The sequence below is a fragment of the Lissotriton vulgaris genome, chromosome 4_1 (assembly GCF_964263255.1).
Source record: "Lissotriton vulgaris chromosome 4_1, aLisVul1.2, whole genome shotgun sequence".
NCBI classification, from domain to species: Eukaryota; Metazoa; Chordata; class Amphibia; order Caudata; family Salamandridae; genus Lissotriton; species Lissotriton vulgaris.
In genome coordinates, this window is record NC_141691.1 from 1,072,155,678 (window position 1) to 1,072,180,704 (window position 25,027).

Below are 25,027 nucleotides of genomic sequence, written 5' to 3' on the forward strand. Positions count from 1 at the left end.
CGCTCTCCTGGACGCCGCTCCTCCCCGCACTCCTCACGTCGGGCACACATGTCGCTTCTTCCAAGGGACTACTTTTTTTTGGGGTACATTTTTTACATAACGTATATTTATTACGTTTATATAGCCTATGTCCATCTGCACACCCTGACGATTACAATGATGTATCGGGTGTGTGGCTTGGCGCTGTGGTTCTCGAGTTTACCCGCCTCAAAGGTTCAAAGTTCTTCCTTTATACTAGTAGTATAGATATATATATATATATATATATATATATAGGGGCAGATTTACGTTTCCTGGCGCATCCCTGCAAATCAGCAGGGATGCGCCAGGAAAGGTGCGTGACACAAGTTTACCCTTGCACCACCACAGAAAGTTATTTGAATGGTCTACGTCCGCCTTGGAGCCGGGGGAGATAAGTTTGCGGTAGCGAGGTCATCCAGACCCCGCGCTGGGCTACCTGCACTGTCAGTGCAGCCCCCGCCATATGGACCCCGCAGCATCTGAGGCTGAGGCAGTACAGGGGAGCTGAGGAGGTCGTTTTTTTGAATTGCAAAGCTGGAGAATTAAAAACATTTCATTTTGTTTTTCTTTCGTTTTGGGCACACTTTTGCTGACGATCCTGCCATATGCACATTGGAGTGTGTTTTCATTGCTTCCCCCAAGCAACACCATCCCGAGGACCTACCACATGGGATTCTGGGACATGTAGTCTCCCTTCACGCACGGGATGCTGCACAGGTGTGCTGGATCTTCAGAGGGCGGTGCGGACTCACAACAGCGAGTTCTTAAGAGGCAGAACTTACCAGCTAAGTGTATCTCATTTGTGGAGGCTTTGGGCGCTGACGACGGCAAACAACGGCCAGAAATGCATCCGCCACTTCTCTCATTAAAAGGCCTCCAACTGTTCCCCTTGGGTCTCTGCTCTTCTTTGTCGGGGAGGAGTTCTTGTGATATATATATATATATATATATATATATAGGGGCAGATTTACGTTTCCTGGCGCATCCCTGCAAATCAGCAGGGATGCGCCAGGAAAGGTGCGTGACACAAGTTTACCCTTGCACCACCACAGATGCGCCGCATTTACAATGTAGCGCATCATGGAGCAAGGATAAACAGATGAGTGTCGCATCTGCCGGCGTAAGGTTGGTGCAGTACTGGAGTTGTGTCATGGGCATTTGTCACCCCGAATAGGACGGGTATGCTCAGACGTGAGTGCCGTGCTCTCCACACCACTGGAGTCAAGCTATCCTGGCTGATGACGGCTGATAGCTAGAAACCGGTCCTAGGATGCTTGATTCCGGTCCAGGGAAGACATGGCTTGGCAGTTCGGGCTGGACTGTTCCCATGAGGCACAGGGTCAAGGCTGATTTGCAAATGGCCATATCTGAACTGGGTTGGTGTGGTGAGCAAAAAAACGATGGATTTAGGCCCACATCTCTGTACTGGGGTGAATGTATGACATTGTTCTGCATTCTGTCCATCAACTGTTGTTTTTGCATTTGTCACCCCGAGTGGGACGGGTAAGCTTAGACCTGAGTCCCGTGCTCTTCACACCACTGGAGTCAAGCTATCCTGGCTGATGACGGCTGATAGCCAGAAACCGGTCCTAGGATGCTTGATTACGGTCCAGGGAAGACATTGCTTGGCAGTTTGGGCTGGACTGTTCCCATGAGGCACAGGGTCAAGGCTGATTTGCAAATGGCCATGTCTGAACTGGGTTGGTGTGGTGAGCAAAGAAATGATGGATTTAGGCCCAGATCTCTGTAATGGGGTGAATGTATGACACTGTTCTGCATTCTGTCCATCAACTTGATGTGTTTTATCTAGGACCCCGATCAATATTGTGACCTCATGCCCCTATACGGCTATAATCAATACATATCCCTATAATGGCATAACAATCAGAGCCCTATTTCAGTAACTCGCCTCTGCAGTTCATGACAGTCCATGACACAGCAGAAGCCACTTCCTTAGAATCCTAGATAGCACACTGAGTTCTTTCGACATCTCAAACCCCCAGCAACCTGGGAAAGCCCTGCTTGCTTTGTTTTGATTAGTAATAGAACTCCTGCGAGCACTGTAAGAATGACCAGTTCTTAGTGACATCTTTATTGACGTCTTATGTCCAAAAACTTACGTCAAACTCGGCACCTTTCAGGTATAAATATACCAACGTTGCCTTAAGCAAGCACACGGTGGTGGTGAATACTGGAGCAGAACAGCTATCCCCTTGCAGAGAGCCAGCAGAAGCGAGAAGCTCCCGGACGCTGCCCCTCCTCCTTGACGCGCTGAGAAAGACGCTGTCTTTTCTCTTGCCGAGAAAATCCAGCTCCGGAGTTTCCAGCCTACCCTTGCGGGTGACTGGGATATCGGGTCCTGAGAGGAGATACCTGACCTCCTGCATTCTATTCCAGAGGTACGGTGCTGACTAAACTTTAGAGAGAATTCTTGAAACACACTCTTGGCAAAACCAACTTAACTTAAACTGCTACTTACTCCCTCCCTTGTATTAGGCTTAGGTCAGGTACACTGGGGTAGGCATAATTAGAAGCACCAGTTGAGGTCGTTAGCCAATGTATATATGAATGTATATATTTTATTCATTTCAACCATCTTTTGGCTAAGAAACCATATCAATGCTTTTACAGTATTATTTCGTAACACTCCTTTTACTGTACGCACTTTTCATAATAACAAGTCTTGCAATTGTGGCAATTCATTTCTCTTGCATGAGAAGGAAGACTGCTCAATAAATAAAATCTTTTATTGAAAACGCCCGTCTCTCTATTCTCTGCATTCTGGTGAAAGTAAATCTGCACAACTGACTGAGTGAAATAGCTGTCTATTGTTTCACACGACTCTAGAGATTGACTCTTATTTCTGAGGAGCAAAGTTGTCATGTTTATGCGGTTGTCGGAAGCTGAATCCCTTCTTGTCTGAGCCAGGGAAGCTGATTACTTCCTATTCAGTCAAGAAAGTTTCCAGTGACCTCTGAGCTAGCTGGCGCAAACCTAAATTAAGTCTTACATAGTCAGTAGAGACCTAGAAGACCGCAGTCCTACGTCTACACTGCTGTTTATGTTATTCCAATGCGCAGGGCCTATAGGGAAAATAGGAACTACACTACATGGCGCCCAACGTTTGGTAAGGTGATAAAACTAACGCAAGACGTTAGAGTAACTCAGTCGTGCTTTTTCACACAGACCCTTTCTCCCGTAAATACTCCAATAGACGTCTGGAGTGGGTGAAAGGTTAAAATCCACCGGAACTTAGTAGGAAGAGATTCCTATGTAGAGTTTCTGGTTTAGTCAACGTTGAAGGATACAGTGTTCCAAAATATTGTGCACCTAATCTTTGTTTCCTTGGAAACCTGCTCTGAAAACCTTCATTAATACAATGTCAGTAAATGGCAATAACAACGGAACCAATGAAGTCGCAGTAGACGCGAATCAACAGAGTCCCGATGATACAGGGATTAATGAACCGGGTGCGATTATCATCCCGGCAAACATAAGAAAAACTATAACGTCAAAGCTTATAGAAAACGGACTGACATCACGAGGTGGTACAGTCATTTTTGTGATAGAGGCACACTAATATTGGCAGACAGAGGTATTCTATTCATGGATAAACTTTACAGCGGCAAAAGCTACAATACACGAGTTCCACTATTACAAAATAGAGGAACCACCGGATGAATATACTCCTTTCGAGGAGATTGAAATCCCATTAAAATACCAAGAGCACCTGCTCTGGTTTAAAGGCACCCTAAAACATAATGATCACATTACCAGGCTCGGTCCACTAGGTAGACCAGGAGCAATGTGGCCGGTTCTAGCCAGCTACACACCACATCCAGACATTGAAAAAATGTCAAAAGAAGAACTTCTAGAACAGCTAAAATTACTAATTAAAATACACAGACAGTTAGTCCAATATGTAATGCGGACTGCAAAAGTCCAAACAGCTGTTAATATTCCACAGCCGACCCCTCATCAGGGGAACACAAATAAAATTATACCACCAAACATACAATCATGTCTTGGAAAAACTTCCGCAAAACGGGAACAAATTCCTTTCTGGTTAGCACAGAAAATTACTCAAATAGAGGCAGTATTCCCGAATACTACCCCTATTGAGAAACACAGAATTCTGACTATCTGCCTTCCAATGGGGGTCGCACCACATGTGGAGGACTGTGACACTTGGGGTACAGTCTTTGCTTCCATTTACACAAAAACACATGGTGTTCCGTCCATGGCGGTAATACCTGATGTGTTGAAACAAATTCAGAATGAATAGTGTCCAGAACCTGCTTTAACTCTTGGTATGAAATTACTGAAAGACTTCAAGCAGGTCTCGGCTATATTACTAGCCAACATAAAAGGAAAAGCAGCATCTGTGGCGATCCGCCAGAAATTTAAAGAAACAGATATAACAGATCAACCAATTGAGCTTGCCAGAATTATAGAAAAATGCTATGAAGAATTAGGTAGAGATAGTTTGGGTGGGAAACCAGTAAAACCCCAACTACTCGAAAATCCTGAAAAATTATTTATTAAAAATAATCTAAACACTCCTAAAAAGAGCTAGGATGGAAATAAACAATCCACTCCCAAAGAAAAAGTTTTCCAGTCCAGAGGAAGGTCTCCTCGGCGGAGGGAAAGAACTCCGACTCGAGAACACCAGTCTCCCCAGAGGGAGCACTCTGAGAAAATATATAACCTTAGAAATAGGGATAACTTGAAAAAGCCTGAGAGATATCAAAGTATTGATACATGTCCCTCTCGATCTTTTTCGCAGAAATCGGAAAGAAGAGGTCGGTCAGACCCAAGGGAAGAGCACACCAAGTCCAAAGACAAGGAACCTGCTCAAAGTAAAAAATTACAATTCCCGAGGGAGAAGGTAGCCAGTATTAGAGTAATCGAACATGCCGAGAATACTGAGGACACAGCTGAAAAACGGAGAGTGGGCACAGACAATGCTAGACAGTGCAGCAGAAATCAGCATAGCTCGCAAGATCCTGATGAGTCATCTGGAGACAGTGGACACAAATGAATACATTCAGGTAGAAACTGCAGACACCAGAGTTAGCGAACCTCATAAGATATACGAAATAACACTGCGTATAGAAGGAGACAAAACTAGGAAAATAAGGGGTCTATTTTGGGATAACCTCTCAAAAGGCTATGAGATCCTGTTAGCGGAGAAAGATTGGCCCCCAGAGTTTGTCAGGGAGTGCCCTCATGGCGAAGAAATGATTATGCCTGCCTTCTCAAATCACATTCCAATTCATACTAAATATATATATGCAAGTAAATGGGCAGTAGCCCAGGCACCAGCATTATATAAGAATCATGTAGGATGGGATGAGGACTCTCCTCCTCACAAAATCCAGTTAAAATGTCAACCAACTGCACAAAGGCAGTACCCAATTAAGCAAGAAGTGAAAAAACAAGTCAGGGAGATTTTAGATCAACTTGAATACCAAGGGGTAATTGAAACATGCACCTCTCAAATGAACAATCCTTTGTTTCCTGTCTCCAAACCGTACGAATCGTATCGTCTAGTCTTGGACTACAGACACCTTAACTCATGTTGCAAATCATTTGCAGTACAAAATTCGCATAGTGCTGCACTAATGAATAACATAGTTCGCAAAAAATACAAGACAACATTAGACATATCTTTTGGGTTCTTTTGCCAAAATATTGCACCAGAAAGCAGGTACTTGACCGCTTTCTCAATAATGGGGTCACAGAAAAATTTCTGTAGGTTCCCACAGGGATTCAAGAACAGCCCAGGACTATTCTCAGCCAGAGTAACAGAGTTACTACAAATATATGATGATGAGGCATTATCTTATGTCGATGACATCTATCTCACAGACGACGACTTGGATACTCACTTGAAAAGAGTGAACACCATAATACTTGGGTTCGCATCAGAGGGTTACAAATTCAACTTTAAAAAGTCAAGAATTGCCCATCTGACAGTCTTATTCTTAGGATATGAATTATCAAGTGAAGGGAAAAGCCTAGCGGACAACTTCTTAGAGAAGTGCGCTGTACTGCAAGCACCGAAAACGCTGAAGAACTTACAATCAATTCTAGGCTTCCTGAATTTCGGAAGAACTTACATTTTAAACTATGCAGAAAGGATTAAACCTCTCTACGAATTAATAAAACCTGATTTTAAACCAATCAACTGGACTCAAAAACACACAGAAATTTTGAGATCACTGCAAACAGACATGTTAGCTAAAACAAAATTAGAAACACGTGACAATACACGCAACCTTGTAATCCGGGTCATCCCAGGAAGATGCAGATTCACATATCAGACCTCTAATGAGGGAGAAACGGTACCAATAGCTTACAAATCACATTTGTACACACAAGCAGAAAAAACATTCAGACTCACAGAAAATACTGTAAAGGCAGTGCAAACTGCTATAGCGAAAGAACAAGCACTGGAACCAGGCAAAAGAATCACTGTTCTCACAGCAGAATCAGCCTTCGAGGCACTATTCAGCCCAGTAAACCTGCCTACAGTATCACTGGATCCGAAATGGATACAGTGGGAAAATTCTCTTGCTGCAGAAGACGTGAAATACTATTTCGCCCCGCACATGAAAAAACGGAATGATTTAAAATATGAAAAAGAATATCCTCTGCCAATCGAAATTCTCCCTCTAGAACAGTACTCCTGTATAATCTATACAGACAGATTTGTACAGCATTACAATGTAGAAGAAAAATCCTACGATGCAGCCTGCGCGACTGTTAAAGGTCGCTGGCTCTGCGGTAAATTCAGACCAAAAATAACAAAAACTGAATCACTGAGAAAATGTTCGGCTCAGCGAGCTGAAATCAGATCTTTAAAGATGGCGCTTGAAAATGCGGAACGTGAATTACGGACACTAATCGTGTGCGATTCGCATTTTTGCGTCAATTCTTACACAAATGATTTGCAGAACTGGGTTCAAAATGATTACAAAGACGACACAGGTGCCACAATCAATCATAAAATGCTTTGGAAACAAGTAGTTCTTTTTCATAAAGAACTACAAAAGACTCACGTGATACACACTCTGAGTCATCAATGTGATGGAGTTCACGTTGCAGGGAATTCATTGGCTAATACAGTCACAGCGGAAGCAGCTAAACCGGCTTCCCTAGCCACAAAAAAGCGTTCAGAAAAATATATAGACGGGGAAACCATGCTGGCGGTAAAAACGTCTTCAAAAGGCAACTGTGCAGCATTACCTGTGAACTATCCACTCAATTATACATACGTAATTGATGCAAACTCCGTTCCTTTTGCTCGAATCCCTGGAGTGGGGGATAGGGCAATTCCAAACACGAATTGGAGAAAGTTATTAATAGCAGACGCAGACATAGGTGAAGGAACAAGGCACAAACAAATGAAGGAATCTCTGACCGAATTACAATCAGCATACTGGTGGCCGGGGATGAGCCTGCACCATTATAAATTTGTAAAGAACTGCCCAGACTGCGACAGAGATCGCAGTAACGAGTCAAGCGGAGTAATGCCATGGCCATTTATGAAGGTAGCATAGAGCTATCTAGACATGCAATGCAGCGTCCTATTAATTGTTTAAGACTACACTTTAAAAATGTGGCCCCAGCGCTCGGCTGACGCCAGAACTGTTATAAAAGATTTGCGAGTCTTTATCGGCACATACGCAATTGCCATGCTGCATTCTGATCAGGGTCCTGCTTTTAGCTCTCGATCTTATAAGGAGGCCATGACCAGCATGGGCATTGGATTGCGATTCTCTTGTCCCTTCCATCTTGAGGGAAACGGGGTAGTGGAAAGAAAAAACCGAGACATAAAGCAATCTATAACGGCAAAGGTATTAGGTTCGGGTGATGGGTGGGTCAAGCATTTAATAAGTGTCCAACGTAGTCTTAACAACTTGCCAAGAAATTCTCTAAGAGGTTTCAGCCCGTACGAACTATTGTTCGGAACTAGAATGTATGTTCAGAACTTAGATAGTCTTGCTTCAGTGGTAGAAGATACGAATAAAGTCTTTGACATCAAAGATCGTTTGGCTGTTTTACAGGACTTAAATGAAACAAGAAATGCCCTGAGCAACATAAAGTTAAAGCAACAGCCAACCACCACTGAAGACACACCACCTGTCCCAGCAAGACCTGTCTGGATTCCAAAGATTGGGGATCTGGTCAGAGTGAAAATAGCGGTGAAGAAGGAATTTGGGCCTGCTTACAGAAAAGCAGTACCTGTCTTAGCAATCAACGGAACAAGATCAGTAGTAATACCGCCACTTGCTGGTAAAAAGGAGAACAGAGTTGTATCAATCGACCTGGTAAAACTACAATCATGTGGCCTATAATCAATAGCAGGCCCAGTGGACTCCCAAGAAGTAACAGAATACCCAAATTTGCTAATATCCAAGAGGTTCAAACTGAAAGACTAATCACATTTGATAAACCTGCAGTAAATAAAAAAGGACTATGCAGAAATGACATGGAACTTGTGCCTCTTGAAACACAAATTGAAGCAGTTCATCATGAAACACCAGGCTACAATGATGTGGCATCAGAATGTGCTAATGAAAGCCATATTGGAAAAATAATTCCAACAATCGACAGAACTGCATCTGGCTACTTCATCAATTTCGACAACTTTTCTGAAGATCAAAGCGACCCTGAAGTGATGCCAGAAACAAAGACTTTTAAAGAAAAAGCAACAGAACTCTTTCTTCAAGTCAAAGAAGCATATCTAAATGCACCATTGATTGAGCATTGGATTGTATCAGGGGTACTTATACTCCTACTAAGCCTAATTTTAGTTTTAACTTTAGGAACATTTATAACAGTTCAATGGACACAGCAAGTCCGAACATCAACTTAGTTCTGAAGCCTCACAAATCATCTCACATCGAGAAAAGAGAACTTTCATCAGTAAATGTCACAGCAATTCCAATACCCGGCGGGGTAGTTTGGGACCAAACAGACTATGAAATATATGGACCGGTCGAGATCTTGAAATATCCTCACCAATTTAAGGTTTCATTAAGTGACTTTGTAAAACCAAGTACATTCTCTGATGATTGGGATTTTGAAAGTATAAATAATATGATGTCGGATTTAGTGTTGTCAGCAAAATTTACAGAACATGATTATTTAAAAGGTTCATCTCATTATGAACAGATGTACTGTTTTTCACATTACGCAGACCACTATTTACATAAATCTGCTCAACCTAGAAATGTTTTTAATTATAACCAATGGGAACATTGTACTACTCCACATAAAAGCAGTTCAAAAACATTCCATGAGAAATTCCAATACTTCTCAGGGTTTAACACGAGTAATGCAGAAACATTTTATTATAAACTGTTGGATAAAACAGGGACAAAAACAATGCTGACAAATACTAAATTGATATATTCAGAAGCATTTTATGAAAAAATGATTACGTTTGGTTTTGATTTCTGGAAAAATAACATTGAAACAAAAACCATCTGGGGTACAAAAGATTGGCAGGTACATGGCATAGAAGCATTAGTTCGAGCCTGCATGATCCCAGAACAAATAATGTTCTTGAATGACAGAATTCAACAAACAACCTGTCTTGGCCTAGCCAAGATTAAAGACCTTAACAAACCGTCTATTCCAAAGCCAATACCTGATAATGCAACCACAGATATTGAAGTAGCGCCTTGAGACCCTCCGGGTGAGTAGTGCGCTATATAAATGCTTTGATTGATTGATTGATTGACTGACGTATCCCAAATTTTAAATGAAAACAGAACACATCCTGATTGGAAAAAGTGGTTAATCTGGCCTACAGACACGAATAACTGTCAAGATAGATTCCTGAACAAAATACAGGGGTTAAAAATGTCCAGACCAGACCCTAGATATTCCCAGAGACAACATCCAGGGACAGTAACAACGTACAATGTAGGGAAACTATGTCTTGAATGGCTACAAACATCCACACTGGGACAAATTAAGCAACACTTGTCTTTACCTAAAGATGGTGCTGACTTGCGCGATTTCATTATGGAACCACGCAAACAGCGTTAAAAACGTTTCATAGCGGCCAGCATATATGCGGCATACAACGAGGCATGGAAAGAAACTCAAATTGAAACCGCAGAGAAAATATGAGAAATTGATCGTATTAATTTGGAAAAATCACTTTCTATTGTAGACAATGGGTTAATGACTCTGTCTTCCAGAATATATTCACTAGACAGTATTGTATCATCTGCTATTGATATAATAGACCAGGACCTGCTAATGTTACAACATGGCCAGTCCCAATTACGTTCTATTGTACAGCTAGGCTGGACGTTGCAAAATCTTCGTTCAGGCTATGTGCCATGGCGTTTAATCAACACAACGTCATTGTTTTCCATCTTTAACCTTACTGATAAACAAATCAGTTTGGCACAGAAAGGAGCAGACTATACAATCCTGAGCATCGAAAAACTTGAGAGATTACCATTGACAATGTCAGAAAGACCTGTCATAGAATGGATAATACACAGGATTATCACAATTCCGATAACAACTTTCCAGTTTAAAAATTGCCTTGAGTATATACCGGCAGGCCAGTATGAAAAGTTGGGTAAAGGATACATTAAGTGATCATGGAAATTACCTTATACACACACATGTTATAGTGACAACAAGAAAAATGTATTTCTTAGTGGTAATGAGTGTAAACATTCACTAAGCGGTATACTTTTGTGCCAAGGTATTAACTTACATGGGGCTTGTGAGGGTACTTCAAATAACCTTTCATGCCACCAGCACGGCACACCTGCAGCACAAATAGAGCCATTTTTTAGGCAACTTTCTAACGGGAGTTACGTTCTAATAACGGATCACAGCTGTTGTGGCTTGGTGCCAGGGAAAGCATATCTCTTAAGCGTGAGTTCCATGGTCACGTGCTGTATGCAAGCATTGTATCCGAATGGCCCTGGAGACTCAGTGGCTCTGATTTGGCCTTCTCTGAATATCTCTTCTATACGAATTGATACTTTAAGCAGAATGAAGTCTGTGCTTTTGCAGTCAACAGTGCCCATCTCGTCATCAAAAGAGACGTATGATCTCCAAGTTGCAAGGTCGGCGGCAGAGATACATAACACCATTTGAAGCAGTCCTGGGTATCTTTCCAAATTTTGTCCATTCGAGCTTTGGCGGCCTACCACTACTTTTGGGACTCGTAGCAGGTATTTTATTTTTGACCCTCATGCTCCGATATGGCAAACTAAAACGCAGACCTGACTCCGGCAAGGATGGAAGAAACGATCCTAGCAATACGCTACCGGGACCGCATAACTAAAGTCCTTGGGATAGCCTGGCTAAGAGAACTGAATATGACCTGGTTTCTTTCATTCAGACCTATATGGCAGACCTGCATCTTACCTGTGCTTCGATGTATGCTATGCGGAGAGGAATACGTGTTAGACACCTGTCTTGCACTACCATCAGCAATACCAATGGACGTCGATACTTTGCTAAGTCCAGTAACGGCTCATGCATCGTGTTGTCCCCAGCGGTTACCAATCATGATGACGGCATTCGTTGAGACTCCTGCGCTACGACTAGGTGGTGGCAGTGAAGCAAGAAATGAAAGCAACATCACCCAGGTACGACCTTCTGTGAGCATTGCTGATCCTGAAATTGATGATAGCAATCATTCTCACAACTGCCAAGTTACAGCATTATCAAACTTGGTCGAACTGTCACCTGAATATGTAGACCAATTCTTTGCGAGCCTGTCTGAAATGATGTTCTCCCCTGAAAAGAAACAATAACTTTTGGAAAAGAATCCGGTACACAGCGTTCCCATGAACTCTGAATTCGGCCTTTAGCTTTGATAAACAAAAGCTACTAAAAAGCGTTTTTGAACTATTTTTTCCCCGCTCACCATGAAATTATTTTTTCTAAAATTCCCAAAATATTTACCTTTTTTCTGGCACACTTACTTTGCTTAAAGTAGAACTATTCATAAAGAACAGAGCTTCTATTTTTGGTAGATCTAGAGACAAAATTTCACCTCAGCCTCTAGCACATTTTTTACAGCAATTGTATTTACTATGTGATGAAATAGTCTCGCCCTTCTTTTCTGTATTTAGAGACTTTTCATGTGTAATTCTTCGCAGAATCGTTCAACTGATTACATATGCAATATTTTTGAATGATTACTATGCTTGATAACGTACAGTACCTATTCATTTTCATGTATTTCATATACACCATTTCAAATGCAAAATGTATTTTGGGGTGGGTAGGAATACACGTGCTTCTTATTGCTTTAGTTTTTAGTAATTTGATGGACATAAATTCGTGGAGTGGGTGATGTGTTTTATCTAGGACCCCGATCAATATTGTGACCTCATGCCCCTATACGGCTATAATCAATACATATCCCTACAATGGCATAACAATCAGAGCCATATTTCAGTAACTCGTCTCTGCAGGGTGACTGGGATATTGGGTCCTGAGAGGAGATACCAGACCTCCTGCATGCTATTCCAGTGGTACGGTGCTGACTAAACCCTTAGAGAGAATTCTTGAAACAAACTCTTGGCAAAACCAACTTAACTTAAACTGCTACTTACTCCCTCCCTTGTATTAGGCTTAGGTCAGGTACACTGGGGTAGGCGTAGTTAGAAGCACCAGTTGAGGTCGTTAGCCAATGTATATATGAATGTATATATTTTATTCATTTTAACCATCTTATGGCTAAGAAACCATATCAATGCTTTTTACAGTATTATTTCGTAATACTCCTTTTACTGTACGCACTTTTCATATTAACAAGTCTTGCAATTGTGGCAATTCATTTCTCTTGCATGAGAAGGAAGACTGCTCAATAAATAATATCTTTTATTGAAAACGCCCTTCTCTCCATTCTCTGCATTCTGATGAAAGTAAATCTGCACAACTGACTGAGTGAAGTAGCTGTCTATTGTTTCACACGACTCTAGAGATTGACTCTTATTTCTGAGGAGCAAAGTTGTCATGTTTATGCGGTTATCGGAAGCTGAATCCCTTCTTGTCTGAGCCAGGGAAGCTGATCACTTCCTATTCAGTCAAGAAAGTTTCCAGTGACCTCTGAGCTAGCTGGCGCAAACCTAAATTAAGTCTAACATAGTCAGTAGAGACCTAGAAGACTGCAGTCCTACGTCTACACTGCTGTTTATGTTATTCCAATGCGCAGGGCCTATAGGGAAAATAGGAACTAGACTACAAACTGTTGTTTTTGCATTTGTCACCCCGAGTGGGACGGGTATGCTCAGACGTGAGTCCCGTGCTCTCCACACCACTGGAGTCAAGCTATGCTGGCTGATGACGGCTGATAGCCAGAAACCAGTTCTAGGATGCTTGATTCCGGTCCAGGGAAGACATGGCTTGGCAGTTCGGGCTGGACTGTTCCCATGAGGCACAGGGTCAAGGCTGATTTGCAAATGGCCATGTCTACACTGGGTTGGTGTGGTGTGCAAAAAAATGATAGATTTAGGCCCAGATCTCTGTACTGGGGTGAATGTATGACATTGTTCTGCATTCTGTCCATCAACTGTTGTTTTTGCAGGGCGCAACGCAACTCCAGCATTGTTCCAACCTGGCATATCCTTAACCTGGTACTTCAAGCAGGCGCAAGGTTTTGACGCAGCGGCTTCGGAAAAGTGACTGAGTGAAATCTTGTAGATTTCACTCAGGCACTTTTCCGAGGCATTCCTGCGACAGAACGCCAACCCTGCGCCGGAACGCCCACATGAAACCTGACGTAGCTTTCATGTGGTGCAGGGCTTTACAACGTGACACATCTCCCTAGATGTGCCAGGTTGTAAATAGGGTGCAAGGTGGCGCTATCGCCGCTGAGTCACAAAAGTGACGCAAGGGTGACGCAAATGTGGCGCACGGGCCTCGTAAATCTGCCCTTTAGGGTTTTATTATCACTCAACTCTGGCTAGGTATGCTTATCCTTTTTTGTCACTGTGATGACTGACTTGCTTAAACCATCACCTTGAGCTAGACCTTAACTGCTCTCCTAGGTGTACCTAGAAAATCAAGGAGACTTAGACAAACTTTCAGCTCAAGATCTAGTACTTGGGTCACTGATTTCTATTACACATTTTAGAGTTTTTGGTGATCCAAGCATCTTTGAGTATCAAATAAGACCAATACTGACAGCAGGCTTGGAAACCTAAACAACCTGTAGATGTCTGTGCCTTCTTTCGCTACACTTACTTCTGGGAATAATGGCATGGGTATAAATTGCAGAAATTAGCATTTCTAAATAAACAATTACATTTGGAGAAAACGTTTACTTGATCAAATTAAATTGCTGAGCATACCTTCACTAAATGAACCATGGCATCTTTGAAGAAAACCATGTCCATGCCTGCTCCCCGAATCGTCTCATTAAACATTTGAAGAAACATATTCAGGCGACCTTTTAAGTGATTGTAGGACTCAATTGGCTCGTAGATTTTGGGCATATCAAAGTCTGCATCTTCTGGCTCCTCGCCTGCGTGAGAAAAAGTGAGAAACCACCATTAATTACCCAATACATGACATTCAAGAAAGCTTCCATTTTCTCCATCCGTGGCCTAGTAATCACCACTCTTTTTTTATAAAGGATATGTATTTGAGGAGGTCATGTTGGCATAACTTTAGGCAGTGTTGGTCAGGAAAAGGAATCCATTTTACTGCATCACTCCATCAGTTTTAAAATCTTGCAACATATTATAACCATAAACGCGCACAGTGGCGTCTCCGCTGCTAAGGCGGAGGAGCGTTGCCCCACTGCTCAAAAGGAAAAATAAAATGATAATAACTTAACATTATTATCATTTTATTTTTCCTACTGCAGTCAGTGGTGCGGCGGGGCTGGCCAGGGCATAGGGAGGAGTGTACTCCCTAAGTGCTCATGACTGTTTGGCCCGCTCCCTTGGGCCGGCCAAACAGCCATGCATACTTTGCATGTTCCCCACAAGGCTGCATTACACAGCCTTGTGAGGATTGTACGACAATGTTGCTCTAGCTAACTTTTCGCATAAAACGTGAACAGTGGCACTATTATGCCAGCAGTTATTGCCAGCAAACATCGAGTGGGACTTGCCACTACATTGTAACCCAATGTTTTAAGCCTTCACATGATCTTTTTATCTGCAAATCCAAAACAACTTAAACTGGCTCAATATGCAAAAACGATTTTTGTCTGTTTACATAGTACGCTTGGTTTGGCAGGAAGTTACACAATAATTTAAGATTCAAGTACTACACAGTCTTTCTTTTCTTTTTATAACTCTATTAGTTTACAGATTACATGGAAGAAAAACAGTAGAAATAACCTTGCTGAATTGATCCAGAACCCCACATTTCAGCCATAGCAGGGTATTCTATCCCCTGGGTCCATTCAAGAAATGACTGGGCTAGTCATGAGCGCCAGTGTCGGGCAATGTTCCTTTTAGCGCCGATGAGGTCAAGCCCAACCAGACGTCTGGTATAGCAACTCGTTCCCCCCATGCATACAACAGGCTTAATAGACACAGCTTAAGGTCTGGCGAAACTGCTATGCTGATGATCTGGGAAAAGATGTTGAAGATTTGCTTCCAGTATGCTTGGATAATCGAGCAGTCCCAGATCATGTGGAAAAGGGTGCCCGCTGGTTGCCGGCGTCACCAGCATTATGGAGGTAGGTCATCCCTTATTGTGTGCAGCTGTAAGAGATGGTAGTATATGTGATGTAAGTATTTCAGCAGGATGAGACGAAGCTTTGCAGGAATTGCCAACATCCTAGTGGCCATTTTGGCCTCCACCCAATCATCCACCTCCAAAGAGCCCACACCACCCCCCATCTCTACCTCAGTTTGGTCATGGGGTCTAAAGTGTTGTTGACCAGTAAACAATCTCAATAAGAAATGCCCTTCCTTTCTAGTTGGAACCAACAGGTGAGTTTCTTTATAGGGAGTTATGTTGAGTGAGGGGCTTTAAGGAGTCAAGGGAGGCTTCGAGGGCATGTTGAAGCTGCAGGAAGAGGTAGAATTGCATCTCCTGCATGGATTAAATGTCTACGTGGGGTTGGAACATGCACATGGTTGTGCCCATCCAGACATCCCCAACCGTGGAGATGCCCATGGAGTCCCACACTGGGAGGCCCCCAAAGGCGGCTGTGTGGCTGAGCTGTAGAGAAGGCTAAGTATGCCATGGGGGTCAAATTCACTGAATTCCACCTCTATGGAGGGGTTGTCCCAGCCCACAAAGAACCACCCGGAGACTGCAAGGAGGTGGCTAGCCCAGTAACAGAGCTGGAGGTCTGGGAGCCCCTGCCAGCCTTCATATGGGCTAAGCACACATTTACGTAAAGAGATCCGCAGCTGACCCCCTGCCCAAATGAAGCTTACCAGTTCTGATTGTAGTGTACGAAAGAAGGCCGTGGGATGGGACATGGGTTGTTCTGCAGAGTGTTGATGAAACTCAGCAGTGCAACCATTTTAAACAACGTCTCCCTTCCTGACATGTTGAACGTGAGTATGAAGTGACAGTGGGACCACTAGAGAGGTAATGTGGCCCTAATGTCCTTATGAGAGCAGTGGATTAGGATATATGTGGACTTGGGTTAGTTCAACGTGAGGCCTTAAGCCTCTACGTAAATCTGTAGCATGTCTCAGAGCTGTGGGACGGAAGTCTCGGGCTCACTTATGTAGACCAAATCGTTGTCAGCGTAAAGTTAAACCCGATCTTTATGTCCGTCAGGCCAACGGAATCTGCAGAGTGGCGTGTCTAGTCAAATCATTATGCTAGAGACTTAATGGCAAGCACAAAAAGGAGGGGGGCAGGGGGCATCCCTGCCTTGTACCTCGCTGATCGTAAATGATCTATGATGTCCCTCCATTCATGGGAACTCTTGCCCAGGGATCAGAGTAGTGTGTCTGGACCCAGCGACAGAAGAGGGGACCAAAGTTCATGCATTCCAAAAGGTGTAACAAGAACTGCCAACGAACTGAGTAGTAGGCATTCTCAAAGTTGCTTGAGATGAAAGCCCCGTTGTCCGCACTATTTCGGGACATGGCAATCGTGTTGTGTACCTGCCTGAGGCAATGGCATATATGCGTCCTGGGATAAACCCATTCTGGTCTGGGTGAATTAAGGAAGTGATTACTTTCACCAGCCAGTTCCCCAACACTTTGGCTAGGATTTTGGGTTCCACATTTATGATGGAGGTAGGCTGGTAGGACCCCCATTCTTCAGGGAGTTTCCATGGTTTCAGAATGACAAAGATAGTGGTCCCCCATAGATTATAAGGGAGCTCACCCACCTTCAGCGATTCCTCGTACACTGTGAGCAAGGGAGCAGTAGGAGGGAGGCATACTTCTTCTATAACTCCAGCAGAAAACTGTTAGGTTCTCCCGGTGGGGAGTGACCCAATAGCCTCTGCTTTCTCCGCTGCTGTGATGGGTGCCTCCAGTCCTAGTCTGCCTGTGTCAGACAGATAGGGAATTAGCGAGTCCTCAACAATGGGGTTGAGCTGCTCAGCCTCGGGTACCGGACGGCTGACGTAGAGGTGTGTGAAGAAGTGTGCAAATACCAGGTGTAGGAGAGTAGAGTCTGCTATCCTATGGTCACCCCAATTTTTGCTTTTTGCTTCACTGGTTTTCAACTTACTGAGGCTGTGGGCCTGCTAATCAGACCCCCAGCCTGCTGTTCTCTCTCTAAATTCACATACATGTACTATAGGTACATAACCCAATTGGAAAATGGACTCCTTGTCAGCCCCTGTACCATGCACTATAGGTGCTCAGGGCATAGGTGCCACCAAGGCCTACCAGGGGCTGAAGCATAGCTTTTGCCACCCCTGGCTGGTTCTTAAATTGACACAACTGGCTGATCACTCAGCTGGGGCAAGTGGGTGTAATCACCCCTTGCTTAGATATAGTATGCCTATATCTAAACCTATCTGGACACATATATACCTATCAGTCACTCCTATGGCAGGCCTTAACAATCCTGGAGGAAAGTGCTTGGTTTTATGTGAGATGGTGCTCTGGCATGAGCTGAGCCTGTCTGCAGCAGTCGGGACCAATTCCCTAAGCTGTTCCGGGATAATGCCATACCATATACTATTAAGTGCATTATAATCCTCACGGTTATATGTTAACTTTGGTTTGGCTTTATCAAAACATGTCGTGTAAGGTGTCATACGATTTGGAATACTACCCCCTCACCAGTCCTGGCGACGGGGGTAGCATTCCACCCCTCTAGAGGGAGACGACATGTTACTTTGCTAAAACACGGTTGATTTTAAAAGGAGCCTCAGCACCACAAAATGGATGCTTCAACCACAGACACAAGTCTGACCTTCTACAGCTGACCGAAACTCAGCCAAGGAGGCCTGGACAAAGGGTTTCCTGTCACAGGGAGGTGTCCCACCACCCCAGACAGGAGATAGTGGATTGTAGCAGGGAGGTTTGAAAGAAACCAGACACTGCCTGGGGCACACAAGGCTGCCCCTTGCATAATCCGGCCAAACCGGTTCTGGGGCACACCAGCCCCTGTCCCAGCGCGGCCTGGATCAAAGGGAAAGGGGTGTATCCACCCCCTTCCTGGGTCCCACCCATCGGAGGGGAACTAGCAGGTAATCCAGCCCCCTAGATTGGTATAAGAATGGGAGCAGTGCCAACGCACTCGGATTATCCTGATGAAACATTTGAAATGAAACTCTGGACCCTTCGACATCCTACTCAACGTAGAAGACTGAAGAATCTCCCTTGTGGTCAAGGAGTGACCACCCTGTGCAAACAGGCACCATCCAGCACCTCGACGTCTGCTTTGTTGCAGTTCCCGCCGGAACTCGAGCGACAGAGATCGACGAGATCAAGCTTGCCTGCCTTCTTACAGCCCGATCCACAGTCCCTGCAGAGCTGAGACCCGTGGAGGCGACCGGAAGTCTGGGGCACGCCATCTTGAAAAGACCACGAGACGCTGACTGTGCAGCCCACGAGTGACCCTCGAAGCTGTACACCGGGGTTTGAGAAGCCCCAACCCTGAGCCACTTTTGCACCAAAGCTCACCCCTCTACACTCGACGAGTGCTGCGTGGGGCCCTTCTGCTTTCTTTGGCTCAACGCGTTGGCCCGGTCACTTGCCAGCTGGCTTGTGGTTCTGGTTGCCCCAGACTTGCACCAGCTCCTCTGAAAAGGAGCCCCCGCTCTGACCCTCCTGGTCCGAGTGAGAAGCAATCTTCCAGTCCTGCGTGGATTGCTCTTGCCAAGTGTTGTTGACTCCGATCTTGAAGCCGACAGCGCCGACGGTGAGAGCCTGCGTGGGACAGCTTGTGACCCGCTCCTGGACGTCGCAGATGCCCCAGAGCCCACGTGGCAGCGGAGAGAAGCTCCTCGACAACCACATGATTGCGCCCGACATTGCCTGGTTCCGTCCTGGTTCCACCCTGGTCACTGCTGAGTGACCCAGACTCTGTCCCCTCTGCTTTCAGGTACTTTTCTACTCTGATCCACCCTTGGATCACACCGGACACTTCTCCTTCACATCGCCTGCAGCATCTTCAGCTTCAAGCACCAACAACCTCCGTGACGAAACCCGACGCCACTTCGACCCTATGCACCCGCTTCCTGTGGGTGAGGTAACTCAGCAACGCCGGTGTTCCCACACTGGTACACACCTCCAGGGTCTGTGTCTAAAGTTTTGTCCTTCTAAGTTCAGGGGAAGTATCCTTAAACTCTATTTGTCTAACTTTTACGCACCATTGACTTTGCATTGGTGCATGTGTGTGCTTTAAGCGCTGCACCCGAGTCTTGCGGGCTTTTCCCGACTTCAGCATTGCTTGTCCCAACTGCTCCCAGCGATTCCCTAGGCCCTAGGCCTAACCACTGTTCGATTGGTATCTCTATACAACTTTCTTAATATATGGTTTGAGTTGCCACCCGCCCGCATCCATAATTGTGCAACTTTCATATGTTATACTGTGCTTTTGATTTAACGCTTGTGCCCCTTTGCTCATAAAGAGTACTGGGGATTATTTTAGAAATAAACACATATATTTTTATAATATATACTTGTGTGGTGTCCTTTCATTTGATATTACAGGATTGTGATTGGTAAAACAGCTCGCTTAACACGACCTCTTGAGTTTAGCCTTTAAGGCTGCTTAGTCTATGCTACCATTAAGATAGCTTGTCTATAAGGTTGACTTACAACCAGACACCATAAGGGATTGTTTGGACTGATACAAGGTGGTTCCAGAATTGGAAACATCATATATCAGGCCAACTTCTCACAACTTTCAACAACTTTCAACAAAAAAAATGCATACTTCGGATAGCGCATGAGCAACACCCCGTGCAGTTTCGGGGGCACCACCCAGCCCTCTATAAGGACCTAGTGGCCTCAACGCTTATTAAACGCAGAGCATTTAAACCGGTGACCAACCACCTCAGAGAAAAGAACATTCCCTACTCTTGGGGCCACCCGTTTCGTATAATATTCAAATACCAAGCCAAACTCCTTCAGATCAAGTCACTAGAAGAGGCAATGGAAACCCTGGGTATCAAGAAGGACCCATCTACAGAACGGGAGGTCCGACCTACTCTACAACGACGCCGTAGGTCTTCGGAATGGCAACGGGTTGAAAACCTTCATCAAGCATCAAACCTGACCTAACAACCAGCAAACAGGAGTGAGAGGCAGTTCTTTCATCACTGATGCAAGTTACTGACGGTCCAGTTTCCCCCTAGCGTAACTCTCTAGTGGCTTCGAGTTATTTTCCATGCTGTGCGCCGGAGGGACGGTGAAGACCGTTCGGGTTGAGAGTTTGTCCTCCACCGGTGTTGGAGTAGTGAGAGTCTCGCTACTTCGGTTTTGATGAACTCTCCTTTCTGGAAAGCACCAATAGTGATATCTGCTTACTCCAAGAGACTCATCTGCTGGCTAAGGACACCAAACAAATGTGTGATAAATGATTTCCACTGCATTTCTGGTCCTCAGGGCCGTCAAAAAGAAATGGAGTGGCTATCCGGCTTAGCACACGCTGCCAATGTAAAGTCATCTCGACCATATCAATCAATTAATAATTTGTAAAGCGCACTACATACCCGCGAGGGTCTCAAGTCACTGGGGGGGCGGGGGCGCTACTGATCGGTGGGAGAAAGATCTCCCGCCGATAGTTGTTCTTCGAATGCGCGGGACGTGGCGAGTGAGAGGTCGGCAGAGCGTAGCTGGCGGTTGGGGTTGTAGAAGGAGAGCCATCTGTTGAGGTAGGCTGGCCAGTCTTGTGGAGTGCCTTGGATGCGTGGGTGAGGAGCTTGAAGGATATCCTTGTTGACGGGGAGCTAGTGTAGGTTTCTCAGGTGAGGGGTGATATGGCCGTGGCGTGGTACGTCGAGGATCAGTCGTGCTGAGGCATTTTGGATGCGTTGTAGTCGTTTGATGAGCTTGGTCGGGGCTCCCGCATAGAGGGTGTTTCCGTAGTCGAGTCTGCTGCTGATGAGGGCCTGGGTGACTGTTTTTCTTGTATCTGTCAGGATCCATCTGTAGATCTTGCGGAGCATGCGGAGGGTGTTGAAGCAGGAGGAGGAGACGGCGTTGACTTGCTTGGTCATTGAGAGCGTTGAGTCGAGCATGATTCCCAAGTTTCGTGCATGGTCGGTGGGTGTCTAGGCTGCCCCCAGTGCCCTCGGCCACCAGGAGTCGTCCCAGGCTGAAGGGTTGGAGCCGAGGATGAGGTACTCCATCTTGTCCAAGTTCAGCTCCAGACGGCTGGTCATCATCCAGTCGGCGATGGCCTTCATTCCTGTGTGGAGATCGCCTTTGGCAGGGATGGGGTCCTTGGTGACGGAGAGGATCACCAAGCAGAAGTAAAGGGCAGGTTACTAGCCATCAGGGTAAAATGGGGAGAGACAAACCTTACAATGGGAACATTATACGCACTTAATGAGAAACAGGAAACCTTTCTGCGCTCTGCTCTAACAGAAGTCCTTGCCTCCCCTGATGCGGCGATGTTAATTGGAAGCAATTTAAACCTGGTGATGGACCCGGAACTCAATAGGTCAATATAAAGATCTCAAAACACCTGGTTGCTCTCAGCGGATGGGAGGACGTGGCTGGAAGAATGTGGGCTGCATGACGTGTGGCGAACACAACACTCACAGGAACGTGATTACACATATTTCTCTTCAGCACATAAAACATATGGCCGACTTGATCACTTTTTTTTTTCACAACAGATTTTATTGTAAGGCAAGGGAAAATTATGGCTCTCCACAATCAGGAAATCACCATCAACAGTTATGACACAGTTTATTACGCATGCACAATAGTCCGATCAATAAAAGAGAAAGGCTCAAGAAAAATAACCCCATATCCCACCCTACCCCACTAACTCCCAGTACCCCACTACCCCCCAGATCCCCCCCCCCCACCCCCCACGCACGTGTGTATAAAGCTGCAAGTAAGACTTAGGTGTGGTGTGACAGGTATGCAACAGAACTTAGGCCAATGCAACACATCTCATTCATATGTCTTCCTCTCGTTCCACTGGGGGATCCAGCGACAGCCCCCTGTAATCAGCCCACCGCTTCCAGATTTTAAAATGCTTACAGGGGCAACCCGACTTGATCACTTTTTAGCATCAACTTCCCTTCTGTCTTGCTTGCATTCCGCTGAGATCACTCCCCACTCTCTCTCTGACCATGCCCTCATCACTGTCCTTTTGCCTGCGCAGCGCTTGCGATTATTCCTCCTGGGCTGGAGACTGCGGGAAAGCCGCCTTCACTCTGACCAGGAGGTCCAGCGAATACCTGACACCATAGTACACTACTTCCATGACAACGACGTGGAGTCCACTACACTGGTGGCAGTGTGGAAGGTGTTGAAGATGGTAACGCGGGGAGAGTTCATAGCAGTTGCCACATCATATTCGGCCGTACCCAAAGAGAAACGTGCGGAGTTGGAACGAGATGTGGGTGAACTCGAGGCGGTTCATAAACGGACAAGAGCTCCAAGGGTTTGGCGGGAACTAGAAAAGCGGAGGCGCATGCTGAAACACTTAGATTTAGTTAGAGCGGAGCACGCCCATCTTCAAATGCGATACAAATTCTAGCTTAGTAGTGATAAATGTGGGAAAATGCTGGCACATAGATTGAGGGCAAAGGCGCAGATGTCCGTAATACAATCAGTGCATGATCACACGGGGAAGGAACATACCGCAGATGACCGAATTGTTGAGGCTTTTCTTAGTTTTTATCAGTGCCCGTATGCAAACCAGGATTCCCCCTTGCAGGACCCAAATACATATTTGAGTACATGTGATATATTCCCTATATCCAAACATTCAGCCGAAAGCCTGGACTCAGCAATCCCCATAGGAGAAGCGATTTCAGCCATTTCTAGGCTGAAAATAGTCAAATCTCCGGGACCGGATGGCTTCCCAGCCGCCTTTTACAAAACATTTTGTGTGGAGCTGGCTCTCTTTTTAACCCGGTTGTTTAACTCTTTTCTTGACACGGGGGAAATAATGCCTTAGATGTCGGAAGCATCGATTTTGGTCTATTGAAAACTTGGAAAAGGCGCCAGAGACTGTGGGCTCTATAGACCCATTTTGCTTCTCAACATTGATGCAAAACTGTTCACAGGCTTAGCTGTGCACCTTAACCCCCTCATGGCTGACATAGTGGATCCTGACCAGTCAGGTTTCATCCCCACCAGACAGGGAGGAGACAGCAAAGGGGCTGCTACACCTCATCGACCTCGTACATCGCTCACTGCAACAGGCCTTCGTCCTCTTCATAGACGCGGAGAAAGCCTTCGCCCGGGTCGATTGGGGATACTTTTTCGCAACGCTGCGCTGCTACGGCTTTGGAGACAACTTTATCCACTGGATTCAATGCATCTATGCTGCTCCCAAGGCTTTTGTGCGGGTTAATGGATGTAGATCATCTCTCTTTCCTGTCGCCCGGGGCACATGCAAGGCTATCCACTTTCCGAGATTTTATTTGCGCTCTATATGGAGCCATTTGCCCACTAGATTCTGTCAAATCCTGAAGTCGTTGGCGTTAAATTTGGGGCAGATGTGCATAAAATTAGCTTGCACACTACCGACGTGATCCTCTCGCTTACCCAACCCTGGCTAACTTTGCAGACTCTTGATAAGCCGGGGAGGGCTTTAGTACCGAGGAAGTAGTGGCGCTCAAGCAGAGTAAACGTAATGTGTATAAATGACTCACAAAATTCAGAATGGTGCTAACAGGAAGGGGAAACCCTCAAAACCCCTCAATCTGTATGGAGAACCACACAACAACAATTAAGCAGAAGACCTGTGCACACATTAGGCAATAAATAATCCAATAGATAAGTGTTAGAAGCAAGATAGGACAGCCCCACGAAGGAATCTTTGTTCTTAAGCTTGTCTTTTAATCGTGCATCCGGTACAGTTTACAAAACAGCCAGCCGACACGTGTTTCATTGTAGAAGAGAGTATTCTACAACTCCTCAGGGCTTTATGGCTGGATCCAAAATTGGAATACCCACATCCGGTGATAATTCCAACCCCGCAGGGTAGTGAGACAATTGGATGGAAGTGAAAGGATGAATAGATGACAGCCAATAGTAAGCTGATTCCAGAAGAGACGCCGAATATAGTCAGATCAATAACGGGTAGACACTTTCACTGTTGCTGTAGACGCCGGTGTGGGCTCTTTACTCGGAGCGAGAATTGAGAGGACACATACTCGTGCCTCGCCGGGATTGAACCGGTCCTTTATTGACTGCCATCGTGATTACACGTTGAATTTGCATCACTACCCGTTATTGATCTGACTATATTCTGCGTGTCGGCTGGCTGTTTTGTAAACTGACCGGATGCACAATTAAAAGACAAGCTTAAGAACAAAGATTCCTTTGTGGGACTGTCCTATCTTGCTTCTAACACTTATCTATTGGATTATTCAGTGCCTAATATGTGCACAGGTCTTCTGCTTAACTTTGCAGACTCT

At 45.1% G+C, this 25,027-nt stretch overlaps 1 protein-coding gene across 1 annotated transcript in view; it reads right to left on the reverse strand.

Annotated features, from left to right (window-relative positions):
- Positions 1 to 25,027, reverse strand: part of DNAH5 (dynein axonemal heavy chain 5) — a 5,605,957-nt gene that overhangs the window by 898,842 nt on the left and 4,682,088 nt on the right. The window contains exon 52 of the mRNA XM_086967405.1: positions 14,376 to 14,548. Within this exon, the coding sequence (XP_086823531.1) occupies positions 14,376 to 14,548 (173 nt within the window). The remainder of the gene's footprint in view (positions 1 to 14,375; positions 14,549 to 25,027) is intronic.